The following is a 22,331-nucleotide window of genomic DNA, read 5'->3' on the forward strand; positions in this document are numbered from 1 at the left end:
GTGTTACGTGTGTTGTGTGTGTTACGTGTGTGTTACGTGTGTGTGTGTGTTACGTGTGTTTGTGTGTTACGTGTGTTGTGTGTTACGTGTGTTGTGTGTTGTGTGTTACGTGTGTTGTGTGTTACGTGTGTTGTGTGTTACGTGTGTTTGTGTGTTACGTGTGTTGTGTGTTACGTGTGTTGTGTGTTACGTGTGTTGTGTTACGTGTGTTACGTGTGTTGTGTGTTACGTGTGTTGTGTGTTACGTGTGTGTTGTGTGTTACGTGTGTTGTGTGTGTGTGTTGTGTGTTACGTGTGTGTGTTGTGTGTTACGTGTGTTACGTGTGTTACGTGTGTTACGTGTGTTGTGTGTGTTACGTGTGTTGTGTGTGTTACGTGTGTTGTGTGTTACGTGTGTTGTGTGTTGTGTGTTACGTGTGTTGTGTGTTACGTGTGTTGTGTGTTACGTGTGTTGTGTGTGTTACGTGTGTGTGTGTGTTACGTGTGTTTGTGTGTTACGTGTGTTGTGTGTTACGTGTGTTGTGTGTTACGTGTGTGTGTGTTACGTGTGTTACGTGTGTGTGTGTGTTACGTGTGTTGTGTGTGTTACGTGTGTTTGTGTGTTACGTGTGTTTGTGTGTTACGTGTGTTGTGTGTTACGTGTGTTGTGTGTTACGTGTGTTTGTGTGTTACGTGTGTTGTGTGTTACGTGTGTTGTGTGTGTTACGTGTGTTGTGTGTGTTACGTGTGTGTTGTGTGTTACGTGTGTTGTGTGTGTTACGTGTGTTGTGTGTGTTACGTGTTGTGTGTGTTACGTGTGTTGTGTGTGTTACGTGTGTTGTGTGTGTTACGTGTGTTGTGTGTTACGTGTGTTGTGTGTTACGTGTGTGTTGTGTGTTACGTGTGTTGTGTGTTACGTGTGTTGTGTGTTACGTGTGTTGTGTGTTACGTGTGTTGTGTGTTACGTGTGTTGTGTGTGTTACGTGTGTTGTGTGTGTTACGTGTGTTACGTGTGTTGTGTGTTACGTGTGTTTGTGTGTTACGTGTGTTGTGTGTGTACGTGTGTTACGTGTGTGTGTGTGTTACGTGTGTACGTGTGTTGTGTGTTGTGTGTTGTGTGTTACGTGTGTTGTGTGTGTTACGTGTGTTGTGTGTTACGTGTGTTGTGTGTTACGTGTGTTTGTGTGTTACGTGTGTTGTGTGTGTTACGTGTGTTACGTGTGTTGTGTGTGTTACGTGTGTTGTGTGTGTTACGTGTGTTGTGTGTGTTACGTGTGTTGTGTGTGTTACGTGTGTTGTGTGTGTTACGTGTGTTGTGTGTTACGTGTGTTGTGTGTTACGTGTGTTGTGTGTTGTGTGTTACGTGTGTTGTGTGTGTTACGTGTGTTGTGTGTGTTACGTGTGTTGTGTGTTACGTGTGTTGTGTGTGTTACGTGTGTTGTGTGTGTGTGTGTGTTACGTGTGTTGTGTGTGTTATGTGTGTTACGTGTGTTGTGTGTGTTACGTGTGTTGTGTGTTACGTGTGTTGTGTGTTACGTGTGTTGTGTGTGTTACGTGTGTTGTGTGTGTTATGTGTGTTGTGTGTTATGTGTGTTGTGTGTGTTACGTGTGTTGTGTGTTACGTGTGTTGTGTGTTACGTGTGTTGTGTGTTACGTGTGTTGTGTGTGTTACGTGTGTTGTGTGTTACGTGTGTTGTGTGTTACGTGTGTTGTGTGTTACGTGTGTTACGTGTGTTGTGTGTGTTACGTGTGTTGTGTGTTACGTGTGTGTGTGTTGTGTTACGTGTGTTGTGTGTGTTACGTGTGTTGTGTGTGTTACGTGTGCTGTGTGTGTTACGTGTGCTGTGTGTGTTACGTGTGTTGTGTGTGTTACGTGTGTTGTGTGTGTTACGTGTGTTGTGTGTTACGTGTGTTGTGTGTTACGTGTGTTGTGTGTGTTACGTGTGTTGTGTGTTACGTGTGTTGTGTGTTACGTGTGTTGTGTGTTACGTGTGTTGTGTGTTACGTGTGTTGTGTGTTACGTGTGTTGTGTGTTACGTGTGTTGTGTGTGTTACGTGTGTTGCGTGTGTTACGTGTGTTGTGTGTTACGTGTGTTGTGTGTTACGTGTGTTGTGTGTTACGTGTGTTGTGTGTTACGTGTGTTGTGTGTGTTACGTGTGTTGTGTGTGTTACGTGTGTTGTGTGTTACGTGTGTTGTGTGTTACGTGTGTTGTGTGTTACGTGTGTTGTGTGTTACGTGTGTTACGTGTGTTGTGTGTGTTACGTGTGTTGTGTGTGTTACGTGTGTTGTGTGTTACGTGTGTTGTGTGTGTTACGTGTGTTGTGTGTGTTACGTGTGTTGTGTGTTACGTGTGTTGTGTGTTACGTGTGTTACGTGTGTTGTGTGTTACGTGTGTTGTGTGTTACGTGTGTTGTGTGTTACGTGTGTTGTGTGTTACGTGTGTTGTTACGTGTGTTGTGTGTTACGTGTGTTGTGTGTTACGTGTGTTGTGTGTTACGTGTGTTGTGTGTTACGTGTGTTACGTGTGTTGTGTGTTACGTGTGTTACGTGTGTTGTGTGTTACGTGTGTTGTGTGTTACGTGTGTTGTGTGTGTTACGTGTGTTGTGTGTTACGTGTGTTTGTGTGTTACGTGTGTTGTGTGTTACGTGTGTTGTGTGTTACGTGTGTTACGTGTGTTACGTGTGTTGTGTGTTACGTGTGTTGTGTGTTACGTGTGTTACGTGTGTTGTGTGTGTTACGTGTGTTGTGTGTGTTACGTGTGTTGTGTGTGTTACGTGTGTTGTGTGTTACGTGTGTTGTGTGTTACGTGTGTTGTGTGTTACGTGTGTGTTGTGTGTTACGTGTGTTACGTGTGTTGTGTGTGTTACGTGTGTTGTGTGTGTTATGTGTGTTACGTGTGTTGTGTGTGTTACGTGTGTTGTGTGTGTTACGTGTGTTGTGTGTTACGTGTGTTGTGTGTGTTACGTGTGTTGTGTGTTACGTGTGTTGTGTGTGTTACGTGTGTTGTGTGTTGTGTGTTATGTGTGTTGTGTGTTACGTGTGTTGTGTGTTACGTGTGTTGTGTGTGTTATGTGTGTTACGTGTGTTGTGTGTTACGTGTGTTACGTGTGTTGTGTGTGTTACGTGTGTTACGTGTGTTGTGTGTTACGTGTGTTGTGTGTGTTACGTGTGTTACGTGTGTGTTACGTGTGTTGTGTGTGTTACGTGTGTTGTGTGTTACGTGTGTTGTGTGTGTTACTTGTGTTGTGTGTGTTACGTGTGTTGTGTGTTACGTGTGTTGTGTGTTGTGTGTTACGTGTGTTGTGTGTGTTACTTGTGTTGTGTGTGTTACGTGTGTTGTGTGTTACGTGTGTTGTGTGTTACGTGTGTTGTGTGTTGTGTGTTACGTGTGTTGTGTGTTAATTGTGTTGTGTGTTACGTGTGTTGTGTGTTACGTGTGTTGTGTGTCCACCTTGCAACCAGGCCCCGACATCCGACTGCCACTGTGGGTAGAGTTAAGTCACAGGGCCGTTTTTAAAAACCTTTATTTAACTAGGCAAATCAGTTAAGAACAAAATCGTATTTAAAACGACAGGCTACCCCGACGCTGGGCCAATTGTCATGCAGCCTGGATTCAAACCAGGTACTGAAGTGACATCTCGAGCCCTGAGATACAGTGTCTTAGACCGCTGTGCCACTCGGGAGCCCAAATGATAGAATAACAAACGTTGTACGGAGTTCCACACGACTGTATGGGCTGGTTATGTAGATATATAGAGGGCTGGTTATGTAGATATATAGAGGGCTGGTTATGTAGATATATAGAGGGCTGGTTATGTAGATATATAGAGGGCTGGTTATGTAGATATATAGAGGGCTGGTTATGTAGATATATAGAGGGCTGGTTATGTAGATATATAGAGGGCTGGTTATGTAGATATATAGAGGGCTGGTTATGTAGATATATAGAGGGCTGGTTATGTAGATATATAGAGGGCTGGTTATGTTGATATATAGAGGGCTGGTTATGTTGATATATAGAGGGCTGGTTATGTAGATATATAGAGGGCTGGTTATGTAGATATATAGAGGGCTGGTTATGTAGATATATAGAGGGCTGGTTATGTAGATATATAGAGGGCTGGTTATGTAGATATATAGAGGGCTGGTTATGTAGATATATAGAGGGCTGGTTATGTAGATATATAGAGGGCTGGTGGTGAGGCAAGCTGGTCTTCAAGAGAAAAAACATGTACCTTTGTCTGAGATCAGGTAATCTACCCTGAAATGCCTGAAAGACACTAAGGTTAGTGCAACATACATACAGACATACATCAGCATTTGAAAACAGTGGCCAGGTAAACAAGCTGTCATACCTTGTCCATTACAAGGTAAAGAAACCAATGTGTCATTTTGTCATTTAGGTGGACTATCCTTAAATGGACATAGTTGTGTTGTTCTCAATACAACTACTGGATGTATTTGCAACACAATCTCCTATTACTCATCCATGGGCTCACAATCATCATCATCATCATCATCAGTCTTGTAACTTGATAAGTTTGTTTTTCAACATGAACTCTTTCAAAGCTTCATTTCCTACACTGTGGATCTTTTCCAGGACCTCGTTTTCTGAAATGATCCATTTTCTAAGAGGTTCTTTCATTAGACGGTTCTCATTTTCCTCAACTGTTTCCCAGACTGCTGTCAAAGCTGCACTGAATGAGGGCTTCCATTCTGTTACCAGGTATCTGATAAAATTGTAAATGAAATCACGCAAATGGAAGCCTGTCAAGGCTTCTCTGGTGAACGTGGCCAGTATTTCAACATTGTTTCTGTCCTTCATGTTGATCAGAAAGTTCTCCAGTATGGTATAGAGAGGGATGGCATACTCAATCACACTCTTCACTCCTTCACATATGTAGGGAAACCCTCCAGTGTGCATGGCTATCACCTGGCAGGATTCATCAAAGACTGGGGAGCCAGAAGCTCCATGGAAGAAGCAGGTGTCATAAGTCACTTCAGTGCTGCCTTCTTTCAGGAGCATGTCATACTTATCTTCATTCTCGTCTATGGATGTTTTGATCAACATATCTATTCTGTCATTTTTCCCAGTCTCTCTTTGGAAAGCCTCACCTCTTCTTTCTCTCTCAATAATGGTGGTGCGGTCCATTTGTTTCACTACTCCACCTGGGTGTCCAATGAGACAGACTCTACCTGTCTTTGAATCTGGGCTAGATCTACAGAGAAGACCGGTGGAGGTGTTACCGTCCTGAAGCTCTAGTACAGCAAAGTCCACATATCGACTGCAGGTGTCAAGTCCCCATTGAATGTCAATGACCTTTGGTTTCACCTGAATCACAGTCACATCTGAACCATCGGGATTTTCTTTTTTGAATGTGGCAGTTACATTGGTTAAGATCTGGTAATTTCTATCAACATTCAAGATTTGATCTTTAATAAACAAATGTGCATTTGTCAGAATGTAATGATCGAACAGCAGGAAGCCAGTGCCTTGCCCGACCCCGTCGACAGTGATCATACAGACTGAGTCACTCAGTTCCATCAGCTTCTTTACTGTGTAGACTTCAGAGAACCCCTCGGTGCTCTTTCCAAATTCCCCCCTTAAATGACTCAGTACCCCAGAATATTTATTCTTGTTGTACCTCTTCTTCATCTGTTTCACCAAATCAGCAAACTGGTGGCGAAGAATCTTCAAAATCTCAGCAGAATCTGGCACTGTGACTGGATGTTTCTGTTTGTTGGGGGGTTCCCCTGCAGCTGATGTTTCAGTGCTTGTGTTAGACATGGGGAGTTGTATGGAGTTAGTCTCATCTTCGTTCTGAAGGTTAGAGCCATCTTGTGGAGGGGCAGTTGGAGCCTGTGTGGCTTTTCTCTCTTCCAGGATAATTTTGAAGGTTCGTTTATCCAGACAGTCAACTTGTACATTCATCTCAACATACGTCGTTGTATATGATTCCGATTCGTAGAGAATGCAAGTTTTAACGAACACATCGTCATGGAAGCGTCCATCTCTTGTTAGTGCCGCCTCCACTGTCTCTCCACAGACGGCGTAGATGCAAAGAGGGCTAAAAGGTTCTAGTTTTTTGTTTTTGAGCAGTTGCTTGATTTTGGTTTTCTTACCACCTTTACATTCAATGTAAAAAATGACATAATGCTTATATTCTGCATAAATCTGTGTGTGTTCAGTTGTGGCCTCTCCACTATCGTTGGAAACGGTTGATATGGTGAGTTTTTCACCTTTCTTAATCAGATGACAAGGGAAGTGTGTTGCTATTGGTTTCTTTCCTTTCACTGTTTGTATAACAAGGTCTTGTCTTTTCACTGACTTCTTTTGTTGTCTTGTCTTCTCCATTACATTATTTTCCTTTAGTTCACAGAATTTGCGACTTGTTTCAAGAGCCTGTAACACACTGCCAAGGCTTTTACAGCTCACTTCATACTGGCCTTCTTTATCAAGGAATTTGAAGAAAAAGCTGTGAAGATGTCCATTCTGTGAGGAAATCAATGAAAATTACATTATTGATTTATTTACCTAGGCAAGTCAGTTAAGAACAAATTCTTATTTTCAATGACAGCCTAGTGGGTTAACTGCCTGCCTGGGCAGAACGACAGATTTGTACCTTGTCAGCTCGGGGGTTTGAACTTGCAACCTTCTGGTTACTAGTCCAACGCTCTAACCACTAGGCTACCCTGTCGCCCCTCATTATTATGAATACACGTACAGTGCCTTCTGAAAGTATTCAGACCCCTTGACTTTTTCCACATTTTGTTACGTTTCAGCCTTATTCTAAAATGGATTAAATAAAAAAGATCCTCAGGAATCTACACACAATAACCCATAATGATGAAACAAAAACAGGCGTAGAATTTTTTGGGGCAAATTTGTGGAGAAAAAAACAACAGAAATACCTTATTTACATAAGTACCTTGTTCATAGCGCTGGCTGCGATGGCCAAACTGGCCCTTCTTTGGACACTGTGTTAACTAACCTCCAAACGAGCTTCAATGCCATACAACATTACTTTTGTGGCCACCAACTGCTCTTAAACGCTAGTAAAACCAAATGCATGCTTTTCAACCGTTCGCTGCCTGCACCTGCCCGCCCGACTAGCATCACTACTCTGGACGGTTCTGACTTAGAATATGTGGACAACTATAAATACCTAAGTGTCTGTCTAGACTGTAAACTCTCCTTCCAGACTCAATTTAAACATCTCCATCTCCATATTTCGCAACAAAGACTCCTTCACTCACACCGCCAAACATACCCTCGTAAAACTGACTATCCTACTGATCCTCGACTTCGGCGATGTCATTTACAAAATAGCTTCCAATACTCTACTCAGCAAACTGGATGCAGTCGATCACAGTGCCATCCGTTTTGTCAAAAAAGCCCCTTATACCACCGACCACTGCGACCTGTATGCTCTAGTCGGCTGGCCCTCGCTACATATTCGTTGCCAAATCCACTGGCTCCAGGTCATCTATAAGTCTATGCTAGGTAAAGCTCCGGCTTATCTCAGCTCACTGGTCACCATAACAACACCCACCCGTAGCACGCGCTCCAGCAGGTATATCTCACTGGTCATCCCCAAAGCCAACACCTCCTTTGGCCGCCTTTCCTTCCAGTTCTCTGCTGCTAATGACTGGAACGAATTGCAAAAATCGTTGAAGCTAGAGATTTATATTTCCCTCACTAACTTTAAACATCAACTAACCGATCGCTGCAGCTGTACATAGTCCATCTGTAAATAGCCCATCCAATCTACCTCATCCCCATATTGTTTTTATTGACTTTTCTGCTCTTTTGCACACCAGTATTTCTACTTGCACATCATCATCTGCTCATCTATCACTCCAGTGTTTATTTGCTCAATTGTAATTACTTTGCTACTATGGCCCATTTATTGCCTCCTCACGCCATTTGCACACACTGTATATAGACTTAATTTTTTTATATTGTGTTATTGACTGTACGCTTGTTTATTCCATGTGTAACTCTGTGTTGTTTGTTTACTCCATGTGTTTACTCTGTGTTGTTGTTTACTCCATGTGTAACTCTGTGTTGTTGTTTACTCCATGTGTAACTCTGTGTTGTTGTTTACTCCATGTGTAACTCTGTGTTGTTGTTTACTCCATGTGTAACTCTGTGTTGTTGTTTACTCCATGTGTAACTCTGTGTTGTTGTTTACTCCATGTGTAACTCTGTGTTGTTGTTTACTCCATGTGTAACTCTGTGTTGTTGTTTACTCCATGTGTAACTCTGTGTTGTTGTTTACTCCATGTGTAACTCTGTGTTGTTGTTTACTCCATGTGTAAACTCTGTGTAACTCTGTGTTGTTGTTTACTCCATGTGTAACTCTGTGTTGTTGTTTACTCCATGTGTAACTCTGTGTTGTTGTTTACTCCATGTGTAACTCTGTGTTGTTGTTTAATCCATGTGTAACTCTGTGTTGTTGTTTGTGTCGAACTGCTGTGCTTTATCTTGGCCAGGTCGCAGTTGTTCTCAACTAGCCTACCTGGTTAAATAAAGGTGGAATAAAAAAAAATAAATAAAAAAATTTCAGACCCTTTGGTATGAGACTCAAAATTGAGACAGAATTGTGTTGAAGCACAGATCTGGGGAAGGGAACCAAAACATTTCTGCAGCATTGAAGGTCCCCAAGAACACAGTGGCCTCCATCAATCTTAAATGGAAGAAGTTTGGAACCACCAAGACTCTTCATAGCGCTGGCAGCCCGGCCAAACTGAGCAATTGGGGGAGAAGGGCCTTGGTTAGGGAGGTGACCAAGAACCCTATGGTCACTCTGATAGAACTCTAGAGTTCCTCTGTGGAGATGGAGAACCTTCCAGAAGGACAACCATCTCTGCAGCACTTGACCAATCAGGCGCTTGGAGTTTGCCAAAAGGCACCTAAAGACTATTTGGCCTGAATGCCAAGCATCACTTCTGGAGGAAACCTGGCATCATCCCTACATGACCTCAGACTGGGGCGAAGGTTCACCTTCCAACAGGACAACGACCCTAAGCACACAGCCAAGACAACGCAGGAGTGGCGACTTGACAAGTCTCTGAATGTCCTTGAGTGACCCTGCCAGAGCCCGGACTTGAACCCGATCGAACATCTCTGGAGAGACCTGAAAATAGCTATGTGGCAACGCTCCCCATCCAACCTGACAGAGCTTGAGAGGATCTGCAGAGAAGAATGTGAGAAACTCCCCAAATACAGGTGTGCCAAGCTTGTAGCATCATACCCAAGAAGACTCGTTGCTGTAAACGCTGCCAAAGGTGCTTCAACAAAGTACTGAGTAAAGGGTCTGAAAACTTATGTAAATGTGATATTTCCGTTTTCTTTTTTTATATAAATTAGAAACAATTTTGAAAAACATTTTCACTGTTATTATGGGGTATTGTGTGTAGATCGATGAGAAGAAAAAAACGATTTAATCCATTTTAGAATAAAGCTGTTACCTACCAAAATGTGGAAAAGGTCAAGGGATCTGAACTTTCCGAATGCCCTGACTTACATTGACACTGAATATACATGACTACACAAAAATAAACAAATTGCAATGCACTTATTTTAACTCATATCTATAGTATTTATCGATAATATTTATATTGTAGACTGGCAAAAAAAATGTTATTTTTATTTTTATATTACTTAAAAGCAATATACTCAACAAATAGCACATTTTTTATTGCCCTCATACAGTTGAAATTGGAAGTTGACATACTTAGGTTGGAGTCATTAAAACTGGTTTTTCAAACACTCCACAAATGTATTGTTAACAAACTATAGTTTTGGCAAGTCGGTTAGGACATCTACTTTGTGCATGACACAAGTCATTTTTCCAACAATTGTTTACAGACAGATTATTTCACTTATAATTCACTTATAATTCACTGTATCACAATTCCAGTGGGTCAGAAGTTTACATACACTAAGTTGACTGCCTTTAAACAGCTTGGAAAATTCCTGAAAATTATGTCATGGCTTTAGAAGCTTCTGATAGGCTTATTGACTTCTGATAGGCTTATTGACATAATTTGAGTCAATTGGAGGTGTACCTGTCGATGTATTTCAAGGCCAACATTCAAACTCAGTGCCTCTTTGCTTGACATCATGGCAAATAAATAAAAAATCATCCAAGACCTCAGAAAAAAATTGTAGACCTCCAGAAGTCTGGTATATCATCCTTGGGAGCAATTTCCAAACGCCTGAAGGTACCACGTTCATCTGTACAAACAATAGTACACAAGTATAAACACCATGGGACCACGCAGCCGTTATACCACTCAGGAAGGAGACGTGTCTCCTAGAGATGAACGTACTTTGGTGCGAAAAGTGCAAATCAATCCCAGAACAACAACAAAGGACCTTGTGAAGATGCTGGAGGAAACAAATACAAAAGTATCTATATCCACAGTAAAACGAGTCCTATATCGACATAACTGGAAAGGACACGCAGCAAGGAAGAAGCCACTGCTCCAAAACCGCCATAAAAAAGCCAGATTACGGTTTGCAACTGCGCATGGTGTCGTGTCTTTGGCATCATTTAACTGAAGACTTGTTTTTTAATCGAAAATTCTCTGTAATTATTATAACGTGATTAAACGAATTAATCATGTAACTGTAATTAACTAGGAAGCCGGGGCACCAAGGAAAATATTCAGGTTACAAAGTTAACATTTTCCTAATATAACTTTCAGATATTTTAATATCTGATCAATTAGTCTTCGAATTAATAATTTATTCTTTACCTCACGTTAGTCTCATTCCAAACGTTTTAAATTGTTGGTCATCTGCACAAACCCTGTCTTCATTATGAGTCATCCATACATCAATTGTCTTAAATCATTTATTTATTAACTAACTAAATCATCACAGAAATGCACAAACAAACAAGTAGATATGGTTACAAGGGAATGTGCCCTAGTGGGTTAAACCGGCATGGCGGCTTGTTAGACAGAGGGACTGATTAGGGCGCGAAAGATAAGAGACACTACAAAGTTGATAATTATAACAATTGAAATGCTAATCCTTTGCACATGAACGCTCACTCATTCTGGAACCATTGCAATCAATATATATATTTACGCTAAAGACTATTTGGCCTGAATGCCAAGCATCACTTGTGTCGTCTTGATCGCTGGTGAAAAGTTTGTTTCTGTTGGAGAGTGTCCGTCCTCTCTCGCTCTCTCTCTCTGCCGTGGTAAGGATGAATGGTTCAGAGTAACATTCAGCAATGTCGTTATAGAATAGATGTTTCGGCGGTTGTCGGTCTTCGCGTTCAATGATACCAAATTCCTAGCTGCAGACTAGTAATTATTATCAAAGACTTGTTCTTATTCTGTCGGTATCAATAGTCTAAGAGTTTAACCATGTGGGAAGGTTAAAAGATTCAGCAATCTACTCAAACCCGTAGCCCTCTCGTAATTGAGGTAAGCTTGGTCTGAAGATAGAAAACCTAGGTGGGGGTTTTATTTGGAAGAGCAGAAAGGGGCTGTTCCATGACGCCAGATCCTGCTCATGGGCCGGTCCTCTGATTTAGTTAAACTCAAAAGGGAATTGTAGTTTCCTTCATTAAACAGTCTAAAATCAAATTACATAATTTCACAAATAGTTTCATCTTTACTCATTCATTTATACAACAATTAGATGTAACCTCATAACTGAGATTTTGGTATAAACAGGGTTATGGTAATGTGGCTGTATTGTCTCTCATGAGTTTCACAAAATTGTACCAAATGGACCAGTTCGTAGCTGGATTCTTCCCCGACAGTGTCTCCAGAACATGAATATTGAGTTCTCACGTTCTGTGCTGTGGAAGAAATTCCTTTGTTCTCTATGAAACTCACTCTCTCTCTATATTGTCTGGCCATGAGGAAGGATCTCCTCCAGGAATTTACGACCTGAGACAACAGCAGCCTGGGTGTTGGAGAGAGGGGGGGGGGGGTGCGGAGGGAGGGGGATGGTGCTCGCTGTACCCTAAAGAGGGCAACGTCCTGACAATGGGGACAAAGATCAAACTTTTTGGAGAAATGTCCTCTGGTCTGATGAAACAAAAATAGAACTGTTTGACCATAATGACCATCATTATGTTTAGAGGAAAAAGGGAGAGGCTTGCAAGCCGAAGAACACCATCCCAACCAAGAAGCACGGGGGTGGCAGCATCATGTTGTGGGGGTGCTTTGCTGCAGGAGGGTCAGGTGCACTTCACAAAATAGATGGCATCATGAGGAGGGAAAATTATGTGGATATATTGAAGCAATATCTCAAGACATCAGTCAGGAAGTTAAACTTGGTCGCAAATGGGTCTTCCAAGTGGACAATGACCTCAAGCATACTTCCAAAGTTGTGGGAAAATGGCTCAAGGACAACAAAGTCAAGGTATTGGAGTGGCCATCACAAAGCTCTGACCTCAATCCCATAAAACATTTGTGGGCAGAACTGAAAAAACGTGTGCGAGCAAGGAGGCCTACAAACCTGACTCAGTTGGCTCTAACCAATAGTGCAAAAAAGGTATTTGTCACGACTTCCGCCGAAGTCGGCTCCTCTCCTTGTTCGGGCGGCGTTCGGCGGTCGACGTCACCGGCTTTCTAGCCATCGGCGCTCCATTTTCTCACTGTCTCCATTTGTTTTGTCTTGTTCCCTGCACACCTGGTTTACATTCCCGAATCACACTGCATGTATTTAGTCCTCTGTTCCCCCCCCATGTCTTTGTGTGAAGTTGTTTCGTGTTATGTGTTTTATGTGACACACCAGGCTGGTTTTCCATGATCCGTGTTTATTTCACGAAGTATGTTTATTTGGTAACTATAGATTTTGTGACTGTTTTTGCGCTTTACACTTTTGCCATTTTTGCTGGAGGTTTTTGACGCAGTTGCGTCCGTCTGCTGTTTGCATCAATAAAGTGTGCCCTTGTTCACAACTCTCTGCTCTCCTGCACCTGACTTCGCAACCAGTACGCACACCCGTGACGGTATTAGGTGAACAAGAAATTAAACAACAGTAAAAAGACAGGCTATATACAGTAGAGAGGCTATATACAGTAGAGGCTATATACAGTAGAGAGGCTATATACAGTAGAGGCTATATACAGTAGAGGCTATATACAGTAGAGAGGCTATATACAGTAGAGGCTATATACAGTAGAGGCTATATACAGTAGAGAGGCTATATACAGTAGAGGCTATATACAGTAGAGGCTATATACAGTAGAGAGGCTATATACAGTAGCAAGGCTATAAAAGTAACGAGGCTACATACAGACACCGGTTAGTCAGGCTGATTGAGGTAGTATGTAAATCTAGATATGGTTAAAGTGACTATGCATATATGATGAACAGAGAGTAGTGTAAAAGAGGGGGTGGTGGGTGGCGGGACACAATGCAGATAGCCCGGTTAGCTAATGTGCGGAAGCACTGGTTGGTCGGCCCAATTGAGGTAGTATGTACATGAATGTATAGTTAAAGTGACTATGCATAAATGATGAACAGAGTAGCAGCAGCGTACAAAGAGGGGTTGGGGGCACACAATGCAAATAGTCCTGGTAGCCATTTGATTACCTGTTCAGGAGTCTTATGGCTTGGGGGTGAAAACTGTTGAGAAGCCTTTTTGTCCTAGACTTGGCACTCCGGTACTGCTTGCCATGCGGTAGTAGAGAGAACAGTCTATGACTGGGGTGGCTGGGGTCTTTGACAATTTTAGGGCCTTCCTCTGACACTGCCTGGTGTAGAGGTCCTGGATGGCAGACAGCTTAGCCCCAGTGATGTACTGGGCCGTACGCACTACCCTCTGTAGCGCCTTACGGTCAGATGCCGACCAGTTGCCATACCAGGCAGTGATGCAACCGGTCAGGATGCTCTCGATGGTGCAGCTGTAGAACCTTTTGAGGATCTCAGGACCCATGCCAAATCTTTTTAGTTTCCTGAGGGGGACTAGGCTTTGGAATGGACAATGACCCCAAGCATACTTCCAAAGTTGTGGCAAAATGGCTTAAGGACAACAAAGTCAAGGTATTGGAGTGGCCATCACAAAGCCCTGACCTCAATCCCATAGAAAATTTGTGGGCAGAACTGAAAAAGCGTGTGCGAGCAAGGAGGCCTACAAACCTAACTCAGTTACACCAGCTCTGTCAGGAGGAATGGGACAAAATTCACCCAACTTATTGTGGGAAGCTTGTGGAAGGCTACCCAAATGTTTGACCCAAGTTAAACAATTTATAGGCAATGCAACCAAATACTAATTGAGTGTATGTAAACGTCTGACCCACTAGGAATGTGATGAAAGAAATAAAAGCTGAAATAAATCACTCTACAATTATTCTGACATTTTACATTCTTAAAATAAAGTGGTGATCCTGACTGATCTAAGAAAGGGAATTTTTATTGGGATTAAATGTCAGGAATTGTGAATAACTGAGTTTAAATGTATTTGGCTAAGGTGTAGGTAAACTTCCGACTTCAACTGTACATACTATTTGCATGGCTCTACTTCCTGCTAGAGAGTAGTATCTTCCTACTCATGGTGGAGTCCTTTAGATCTACAGAGCATTCAGAAAGTATTCTATTCATACCTATTGACTAATTCCACATTTAGTTGTGTTACAGCCTGAATTCAAAATGGATTCATTTGATGTTTTTTTCTCAACCATCTACACACAGTACCCCATAATGACAAAGTGAAAACATGTTTTTAGACATTTTTAACAATGTATTGAAAATGAAATACAGAAATCTCACTTATATGAGTATTCACACCCCTGAGTAAATACTTTGTAGAAGCACCTTTGGTGGATATTACAGCTTTGAGTCGTCTTGGATATGCCTGTATCAGCTTTGCAAATCTGGATTTGGGAATTGTCTCCCATTCTTTCTTGCAGATTTGCTCAAGCTCTGTTAAGTTAGATGGGGACGGCAGTGAACAGCAAATCTTCAAGTCTTTCCACCAATTTTCAATGGGATTCAAGTCTGGGCTGTGGCAGGGCCACTCAATGACTTTAACATTCTTGTTCTGAAGTCATTCCAGTGTTGCTTACAGCGTTGGCTGTATACTTGGGGTCATTGTCCTACTAGAACCTAAATCTTCGCCCCAGTTTAAGGTCATTTGCATTCTGAAGCAGGTTGTCATCAGGCCAAAGAGTAAACGGGTTTTCTTTCTTAATGAAGTCCAAACAATTGCATTGGCCACAGGTGGACTCCAATCAAGTTGTAGTGATCTCAAGGATAATCAAAGGAAATTGGATGCACCTGAGCTCAATTTGGAGTGTCATAGCAAAGAGGTGTGAATACTTACAGTATGTAAATGAGATTGTTCAGTATTATATTTTCAATCCATTTGTTTAAAAAAAATCAAAAACTTGTCTTCGCTTTGTCATTATGGGGTACTGTGTTTATATGGGTGAGAAACAACAACAATTTAATCCATTTTGAATTCAGGCTGTAATACAACAAAATGTGGAATAAGTCAAGGGGTATGAATACTTTCTGAAAGCTCTGTATATGTTTCCAGCTCATGCATATCAATATAGCATGTGCTTTCATAATATATGACATTTAGCAGAATATTGTATCCACAAAATATACATTTATCTCATTTAATAAAAAATTATCTGTTACTATTATTATGAAAACTGAAAACAAAACATAAATTGATTAAACCAATACATTGATTACAAATGAATGTGTTATAAACATTATACTGACCCTGCTATCATTAGGCTCAGTTATCTCCATCTTTATAAACATTATACTGACCGTGCTATCATTAGGCTCAGTTATCTCCATCTTTATAAACATTATACTGACCGTGCTATCATTAGGCTCAGTTATCTCCATCTTTATAAACATTATACTGACCGTGCTATCATTAGGCTCAGTTATCTCCATCTTTATAAACATTATACTGACCATGCTATCATTAGGCTCAGTTATCTCCATCTTTATAAACATTATACTGACCATGCTATCATTAGGCTCAGTTATCTCCATCTTTATAAACATTATACTGACCGTGCTATCATCAGGCTCAGTTATCTCCATCTTTATAAACATTATACTGACTATGCTATCATTAGGCTCAGTTATCTCCATCTTTATAAACATTATACTGACCGTGCTATCATCAGGCTCAGTTATCTCCATCTTTATAAACATTATACTGACTATGCTATCATTAGGCTCAGTTATCTCCATCTTTATAAACATTATACTGACTATGCTATCATTAGGCTCAGTTATCTCCATCTTTATAAACATTATACTGACCATGCTATCATCAGGCTCAGTTATCTCCATCTTTATAAACATTATACTGACTATGCTATCATTAGGCTCAGTTATCTCCATCTTTATAAACATTATACTGACTATGCTATCATTAGGCTCAGTTATCTCCATCTTTATAAACATTATACTGACCATGCTATCATTAGGCTCAGTTATCTCCATCTTTATAAACATTATACTGACCATGCTATCATTAGGCTCAGTTATCTCCATCTTTATAAACATTATACTGACCATGCTATCATTAGGCTCAGTTATCTCCATCTTTATAAACATTATACTGACCATGCTATCATTAGGCTCAGTTATCTCCATCTTTATAAACATGATACTGACCATGCTATCATTAGGCTCAGTTATCTCCTTCTTTATAAACATGATACTGACCATGCTATCATTAGGCTCAGTTATCTCCTTCTTTATAAACATGATACTGACCATGCTATCATTAGGCTCAGTTATCTCCATCTTTATAAACATTATACTGACCATGCTATCATCAGGCTCAGTTATCTCCATCTTTATAAACATTATACTGACCATGCTATCATCAGGCTCAGTTATCTCCATCTTTATAAACATTATACTGACCATGCTATCATCAGGCTCAGTTATCTCCATCTTTATAAACATTATACTGACCATGCTATCATTAGGCTCAGTTATCTCCATCTTTATAAACATTATACTGACCATGCTATCATCAGGCTCAGTTATCTCCATCTTTATAAACATTATACTGACCATGCTATCATCAGGCTCAGTTATCTCCATCTTTATAAACATTATACTGACCATTCTATCATCAGGCTCAGTTATCTCCATCTTTATAAACATTATACTGACCATTCTATCATCAGGCTCAGTTATCTCCATCTTTATAAACATTATACTGACCATTCTATCATTAGGCTCAGTCATCTTCAGGTTCTCCATCGTTGTAGCCATTTGATCTGACCGTGAATATCTCTGGATGAGAAAAATAACAGGAGTTTGAATGTTCTAAAGAAAATACAATCGGGACTTTCAGAATATGAAATACCATGTTTATCATGATAATATGGATACGCATACACTACATGGCCAAAAGTATCTGGACAACCCTTCAACATACTCTACATACAGTTGAAGTCGGAAGTTTACATACACCTTAGCCAAATACATTTAAACTCAGTTTTTCACAATTCCTGACATTTAATCCTTGTAAAAAATTCCCTGCCTTAGATCAGTTGGTATCACCAATTTATTTTAAGATTGTGAAATGTCAGAATAATAGTGGAGAGAATCATTTATTTCAGCTTTTATTTCTTTCATCACATTCCCAGTGGGTCAGAAGTTTACACACACTCAATTCGTATTTGGTAGCATTGCCTTCAAATTGTTTAACTTGGGTCAAACGTTTTGGGTAGCCTTCCACAAGCTTCCCACAATAAGTTGGGTGAATTTTGGCCCCGACTTCAACTGTACATACTATTTGCATGGCTCTACTTCCTGCTAGAGAGTAGCATCTTCCTACTCATGGTGGAATCCTTTAGAGCTACAGAGCATTCAGAAAGTATTATTTTCATACCTGTTGACTAATTCCACATTTAGTTGTGTTACAGCCTGAATTCAAAATGGATTCATTTGATGGTTTTTTCTCAACCATCTACACACAATACCCCATAATGACAAAGTGAAAACATGTTTTTAGACATTTTTACAAATGTATTGAAAATGAAATACAGAAATCTCACTTATATGAGTATTCACACCCCTGAGTAAATACTTTGTAGAAGCACCTTTGGTGGATATTACAGCTTTGAGTCGTCTTGGATATGCCTGTATCAGCTTTGCAAATCTGGATTTGGGAATTGTCTCCCATTCTTTCTTGCAGATTTGCTCAAGCTCTGTTAAGTTAGATGGGGACGGCAGTGAACAGCAAATCTTCAAGTCTTTCCACCAATTTTCAATGGGATTCAAGTCTGGGCTGTGGCAGGGCCACTCAATGACTTTAACATTCTTGTTCTGAAGTCATTCCAGTGTTGCTTACAGCGTTGGCTGTATACTTGGGGTCATTGTCCTACTAGAACCTAAATCTTCGCCCCAGTTTAAGGTCATTTGCATTCTGAAGCAGGTTGTCATCAGGCCAAAGAGTAAACGGGTTTTCTTTCTTAATGAAGTCCAAACAATTGCATTGGCCACAGGTGGACTCCAATCAAGTTGTAGTGATCTCAAGGATAATCAAAGGAAATTGGATGCACCTGAGCTCAATTTGGAGTGTCATAGCAAAGAGGTGTGAATACTTACAGTATGTAAATTAGATTGTTCAGTATTATATTTTCAATCCATTTGTTTAAAAAAATCAAAAAACTTGTCTTCGCTTTGTCATTATGGGGTACTGTGTTTATATGGGTGAGAAACAACAACAATTTAATCCATTTTGAATTCAGGCTGTAATACAACAAAATGTGGAATAAGTCAAGGGGTATGAATACTTTCTGAAAGCTCTGTATATGTTTCCAGCTCATGCATATCAATATAGCATGTGCTTTCATAATATATGACATTTAGCAGAATATTGTATCCACAAAATATACATTTATCTCATTTAATAAAAAATTATCTGTTACTATTATTATGAAAACTGAAAACAAAACATAAATTGATTAAACCAATACATTGATTACAAATGAATGTGTTATAAACATTATACTGACCCTGCTATCATTAGGCTCAGTTATCTCCATCTTTATAAACATTATACTGACCGTGCTATCATTAGGCTCAGTTATCTCCATCTTTATAAACATTATACTGACCGTGCTATCATTAGGCTCAGTTATCTCCATCTTTATAAACATTATACTGACCGTGCTATCATTAGGCTCAGTTATCTCCATCTTTATAAACATTATACTGACCATGCTATCATTGAGGCTCAGTTATCTCCATCTTTATAAACATTATACTGACCATGCTATCATTAGGCTCAGTTATCTCCATCTTTATAAACATTATACTGACCGTGCTATCATTAGGCTCAGTTATCTCCATCTTTATAAACATTATACTGACTATGCTATCATTAGGCTCAGTTATCTCCATCTTTATAAACATTATACTGACCGTGCTATCATCAGGCTCAGTTATCTCCATCTTTATAAACATTATACTGACTATGCTATCATTAGGCTCAGTTATCTCCATCTTTATAAACATTATACTGACTATGCTATCATTAGGCTCAGTTATCTCCATCTTTATAAACATTATACTGACCATGCTATCATTAGGCTCAGTTATCTCCATCTTTATAAACATTATACTGACCATGCTATCATTAGGCTCAGTTATCTCCATCTTTATAAACATTATACTGACTGTGCTATCATCAGGCTCAGTTATCTCCGTCTTTATAAACATTATACTGACCGTGCTATCATTAGGCTCAGTTATCTCCATCTTTATAAACATTATACTGACCGTGCTATCATCAGGCTCAGTTATCTCCATCTTTATAAACATTATACTGACCGTGCTATCATTAGGCTCAGTTATCTCCATCTTTATAAACATTATACTGACCATGCTATCATTAGGCTCAGTTATCTCCATCTTTATAAACATTATACTGACCATGCTATCATTAGGCTCAGTTATCTCCATCTTTATAAACATTATACTGACCATGCTATCATTGAGGCTCAGTTATCTCCATCTTTATAAACATTATACTGACCATGCTATCATTAGGCTCAGTTATCTCCATCTTTATAAAAATTATACTGACCGTGCTATCATTAGGCTCAGTTATCTCCATCTTTATAAACATTATACTGACCATGCTATCATTAGGCTCAGTTATCTCCATCTTTATAAACATTATACTGACCATGCTATCATTAGGCTCAGTTATCTCCATCTTTATAAACATTATACTGACCATGCTATCATTAGGCTCAGTTATCTCCATCTTTATAAACATTATACTGACCATGCTATCATTAGGCTCAGTTATCTCCATCTTTATAAACATTATACTGACCATGCTATCATTAGGCTCAGTTATCTCCATCTTTATAAACATTATACTGACCGTGCTATCATCAGGCTCAGTTATCTCCGTCTTTATAAACATTATACTGACCGTGCTATCATTAGGCTCAGTTATCTCCATCTTTATAAACATTATACTGACCGTGCTATCATTAGGCTCAGTTATCTCCATCTTTATAAACATTATACTGACCATGCTATCATTAGGCTCAGTTTTCTCCATCTTTATAAACATTATACTGACCATGCTATCATTAGGCTCAGTTATCTCCATCTTTATAAACATTATACTGACCATGCTATCATTAGGCTCAGCCATCTTCTTCCTCTTGCACTCATCAGTCATTAGAACTGACAATGAATCACTCTGGAAGAGAAAAATAACAGGAGTTTGAATGTTCTAAAGAAAATACAATCAGGACTTTCAGAATATGAAATACCATACTTTTATTATGAAAACTGAAAACAGAACATAAATTGATTAAACTAATACTTCGTGGTTGATTACAAATGAATGTGTTATAAACATTATACTGACCATGCTATCATTAGGCTCAGTTATCTCCATCTTTATAAACATTATACTGACCATGCTATCATTAGGCTCAGTTATCTCCATCTTTATAAACATTATACTGACAATAAGTTGGGTGAATTTTGCCCCCGACTTATGCTATCATTAGGCTCAGTTATCTCCATCTTTATAAACATTATACTGACCATGCTATCATTAGGCTCAGTTATCTCCATCTTTATAAACATGATACTGACCATGCTATCATTAGGCTCAGTTATCTCCATCTTTATAAACATTATACTGACCGTGCTATCATCAGGCTCAGTTATCTCAATCTTTATAAACATTATACTGACCATGCTATCATTAGGCTCAGTTATCTCCATCTTTATAAACATTATACTGACCATGCTATCATTAGGCTCAGTTATCTCCATCTTTATAAACATGATACTGACCATGCTATCATTAGGCTCAGTTATCTCCATCTTTATAAACATTATACTGACCGTGCTATCATCAGGCTCAGTTATCTCAATCTTTATAAACATTATACTGACCATGCTATCATTAGGCTCAGTTATCTCCATCTTTATAAACATTATACTGACCATGCTATCATTAGGCTCAGTTATCTCCATCTTTATAAACATTATACTGACCATGCTATCATTAGTGTAACGGCGTTCGTCTGTTGAATGAAGAGAGTCGGACCGAAACGCAGCGTGTAGGTTACTCATGACTTTAATGAAAGAAAACGCGGTACATGAAATAACTGAATACTAAATACAAAAACAACAGAACGGAACGTGAAACTAATTACAGCCTATCTGGTGACTACTACACAAAGACAGGAACAAACACCCACAAAATACAAAGCGAAAGTCAGGCTGCCTAAATACGGTTCCCAATCAGAGACAACGCGAAGCACCTGACTCTAATTGAGAATCGCCTCAGGCAGCCAAGCCTATTTTTTATTTATTTTATTTTTATTTCACCTTTATTTAACCAGGTAGGCTAGTTGAGAACAAGTTCTCATTTGCAACTGCGACCTGGCCAAGATAAAGCATAGCAGTGTGAACAGACAACACAGAGTTACACATGGAGTAAACAATTAGCAAGTCAATAACACAGTAGAAAAAATGGGCAGTCTATATACAATGTGTGCAAAAGGCATGAGGAGGTAGGCGAATAATACAATTTTGCAGATTAACACTGGAGTGATAAATGATCAGATGGTCATGTACAGGTAGAGATATTGGTGTGCAAAAGAGCAGAAAAGTAAATAAATAAAAACAGTATAAAAACAGTATGGGAATGAGGTAGGTGAAAATGGGTGAGCTATTTACCTATAGACTATGTACAGCTGCAGCGATCGGTTAGCTGCTCGGATAGCTGATGTTTGAAGTTGGTGAGGGAGATAAAAGTCTCCAACTTCAGCGATTTTTGCAATTCGTTCCAGTCACAGGCAGCAGAGTACTGGAACGAAAGGCGGCCG

General features: G+C 39.8%; 1 protein-coding gene across 2 annotated transcripts in view; it reads right to left on the reverse strand.

Annotated features, from left to right (window-relative positions):
- Window positions 1–3,068: 3,068 nt before the first annotated feature.
- Window positions 3,069–22,331, reverse strand: part of LOC118381227 (serine protease FAM111A-like) — a 37,218-nt gene continuing 17,955 nt past the window's right edge. For both annotated transcript variants that reach the window (XM_052514464.1, XM_052514463.1), the window contains 3 exons: window positions 20,612–20,683; window positions 17,176–17,247; window positions 3,069–6,475 (listed from right to left, as the gene is read on the reverse strand). In XM_052514464.1, the coding sequence (XP_052370424.1) occupies window positions 4,502–6,475; window positions 17,176–17,247; window positions 20,612–20,683 (2,118 nt within the window). In that variant the 3' untranslated portion in view covers window positions 3,069–4,501. The remainder of the gene's footprint in view (window positions 6,476–17,175; window positions 17,248–20,611; window positions 20,684–22,331) is intronic.

This window comes from Oncorhynchus keta, unplaced genomic scaffold (genome assembly GCF_023373465.1).
Source record: "Oncorhynchus keta strain PuntledgeMale-10-30-2019 unplaced genomic scaffold, Oket_V2 Un_scaffold_17573_pilon_pilon, whole genome shotgun sequence".
In the NCBI taxonomy this organism is placed as follows: domain Eukaryota; kingdom Metazoa; phylum Chordata; class Actinopteri; order Salmoniformes; family Salmonidae; genus Oncorhynchus; species Oncorhynchus keta.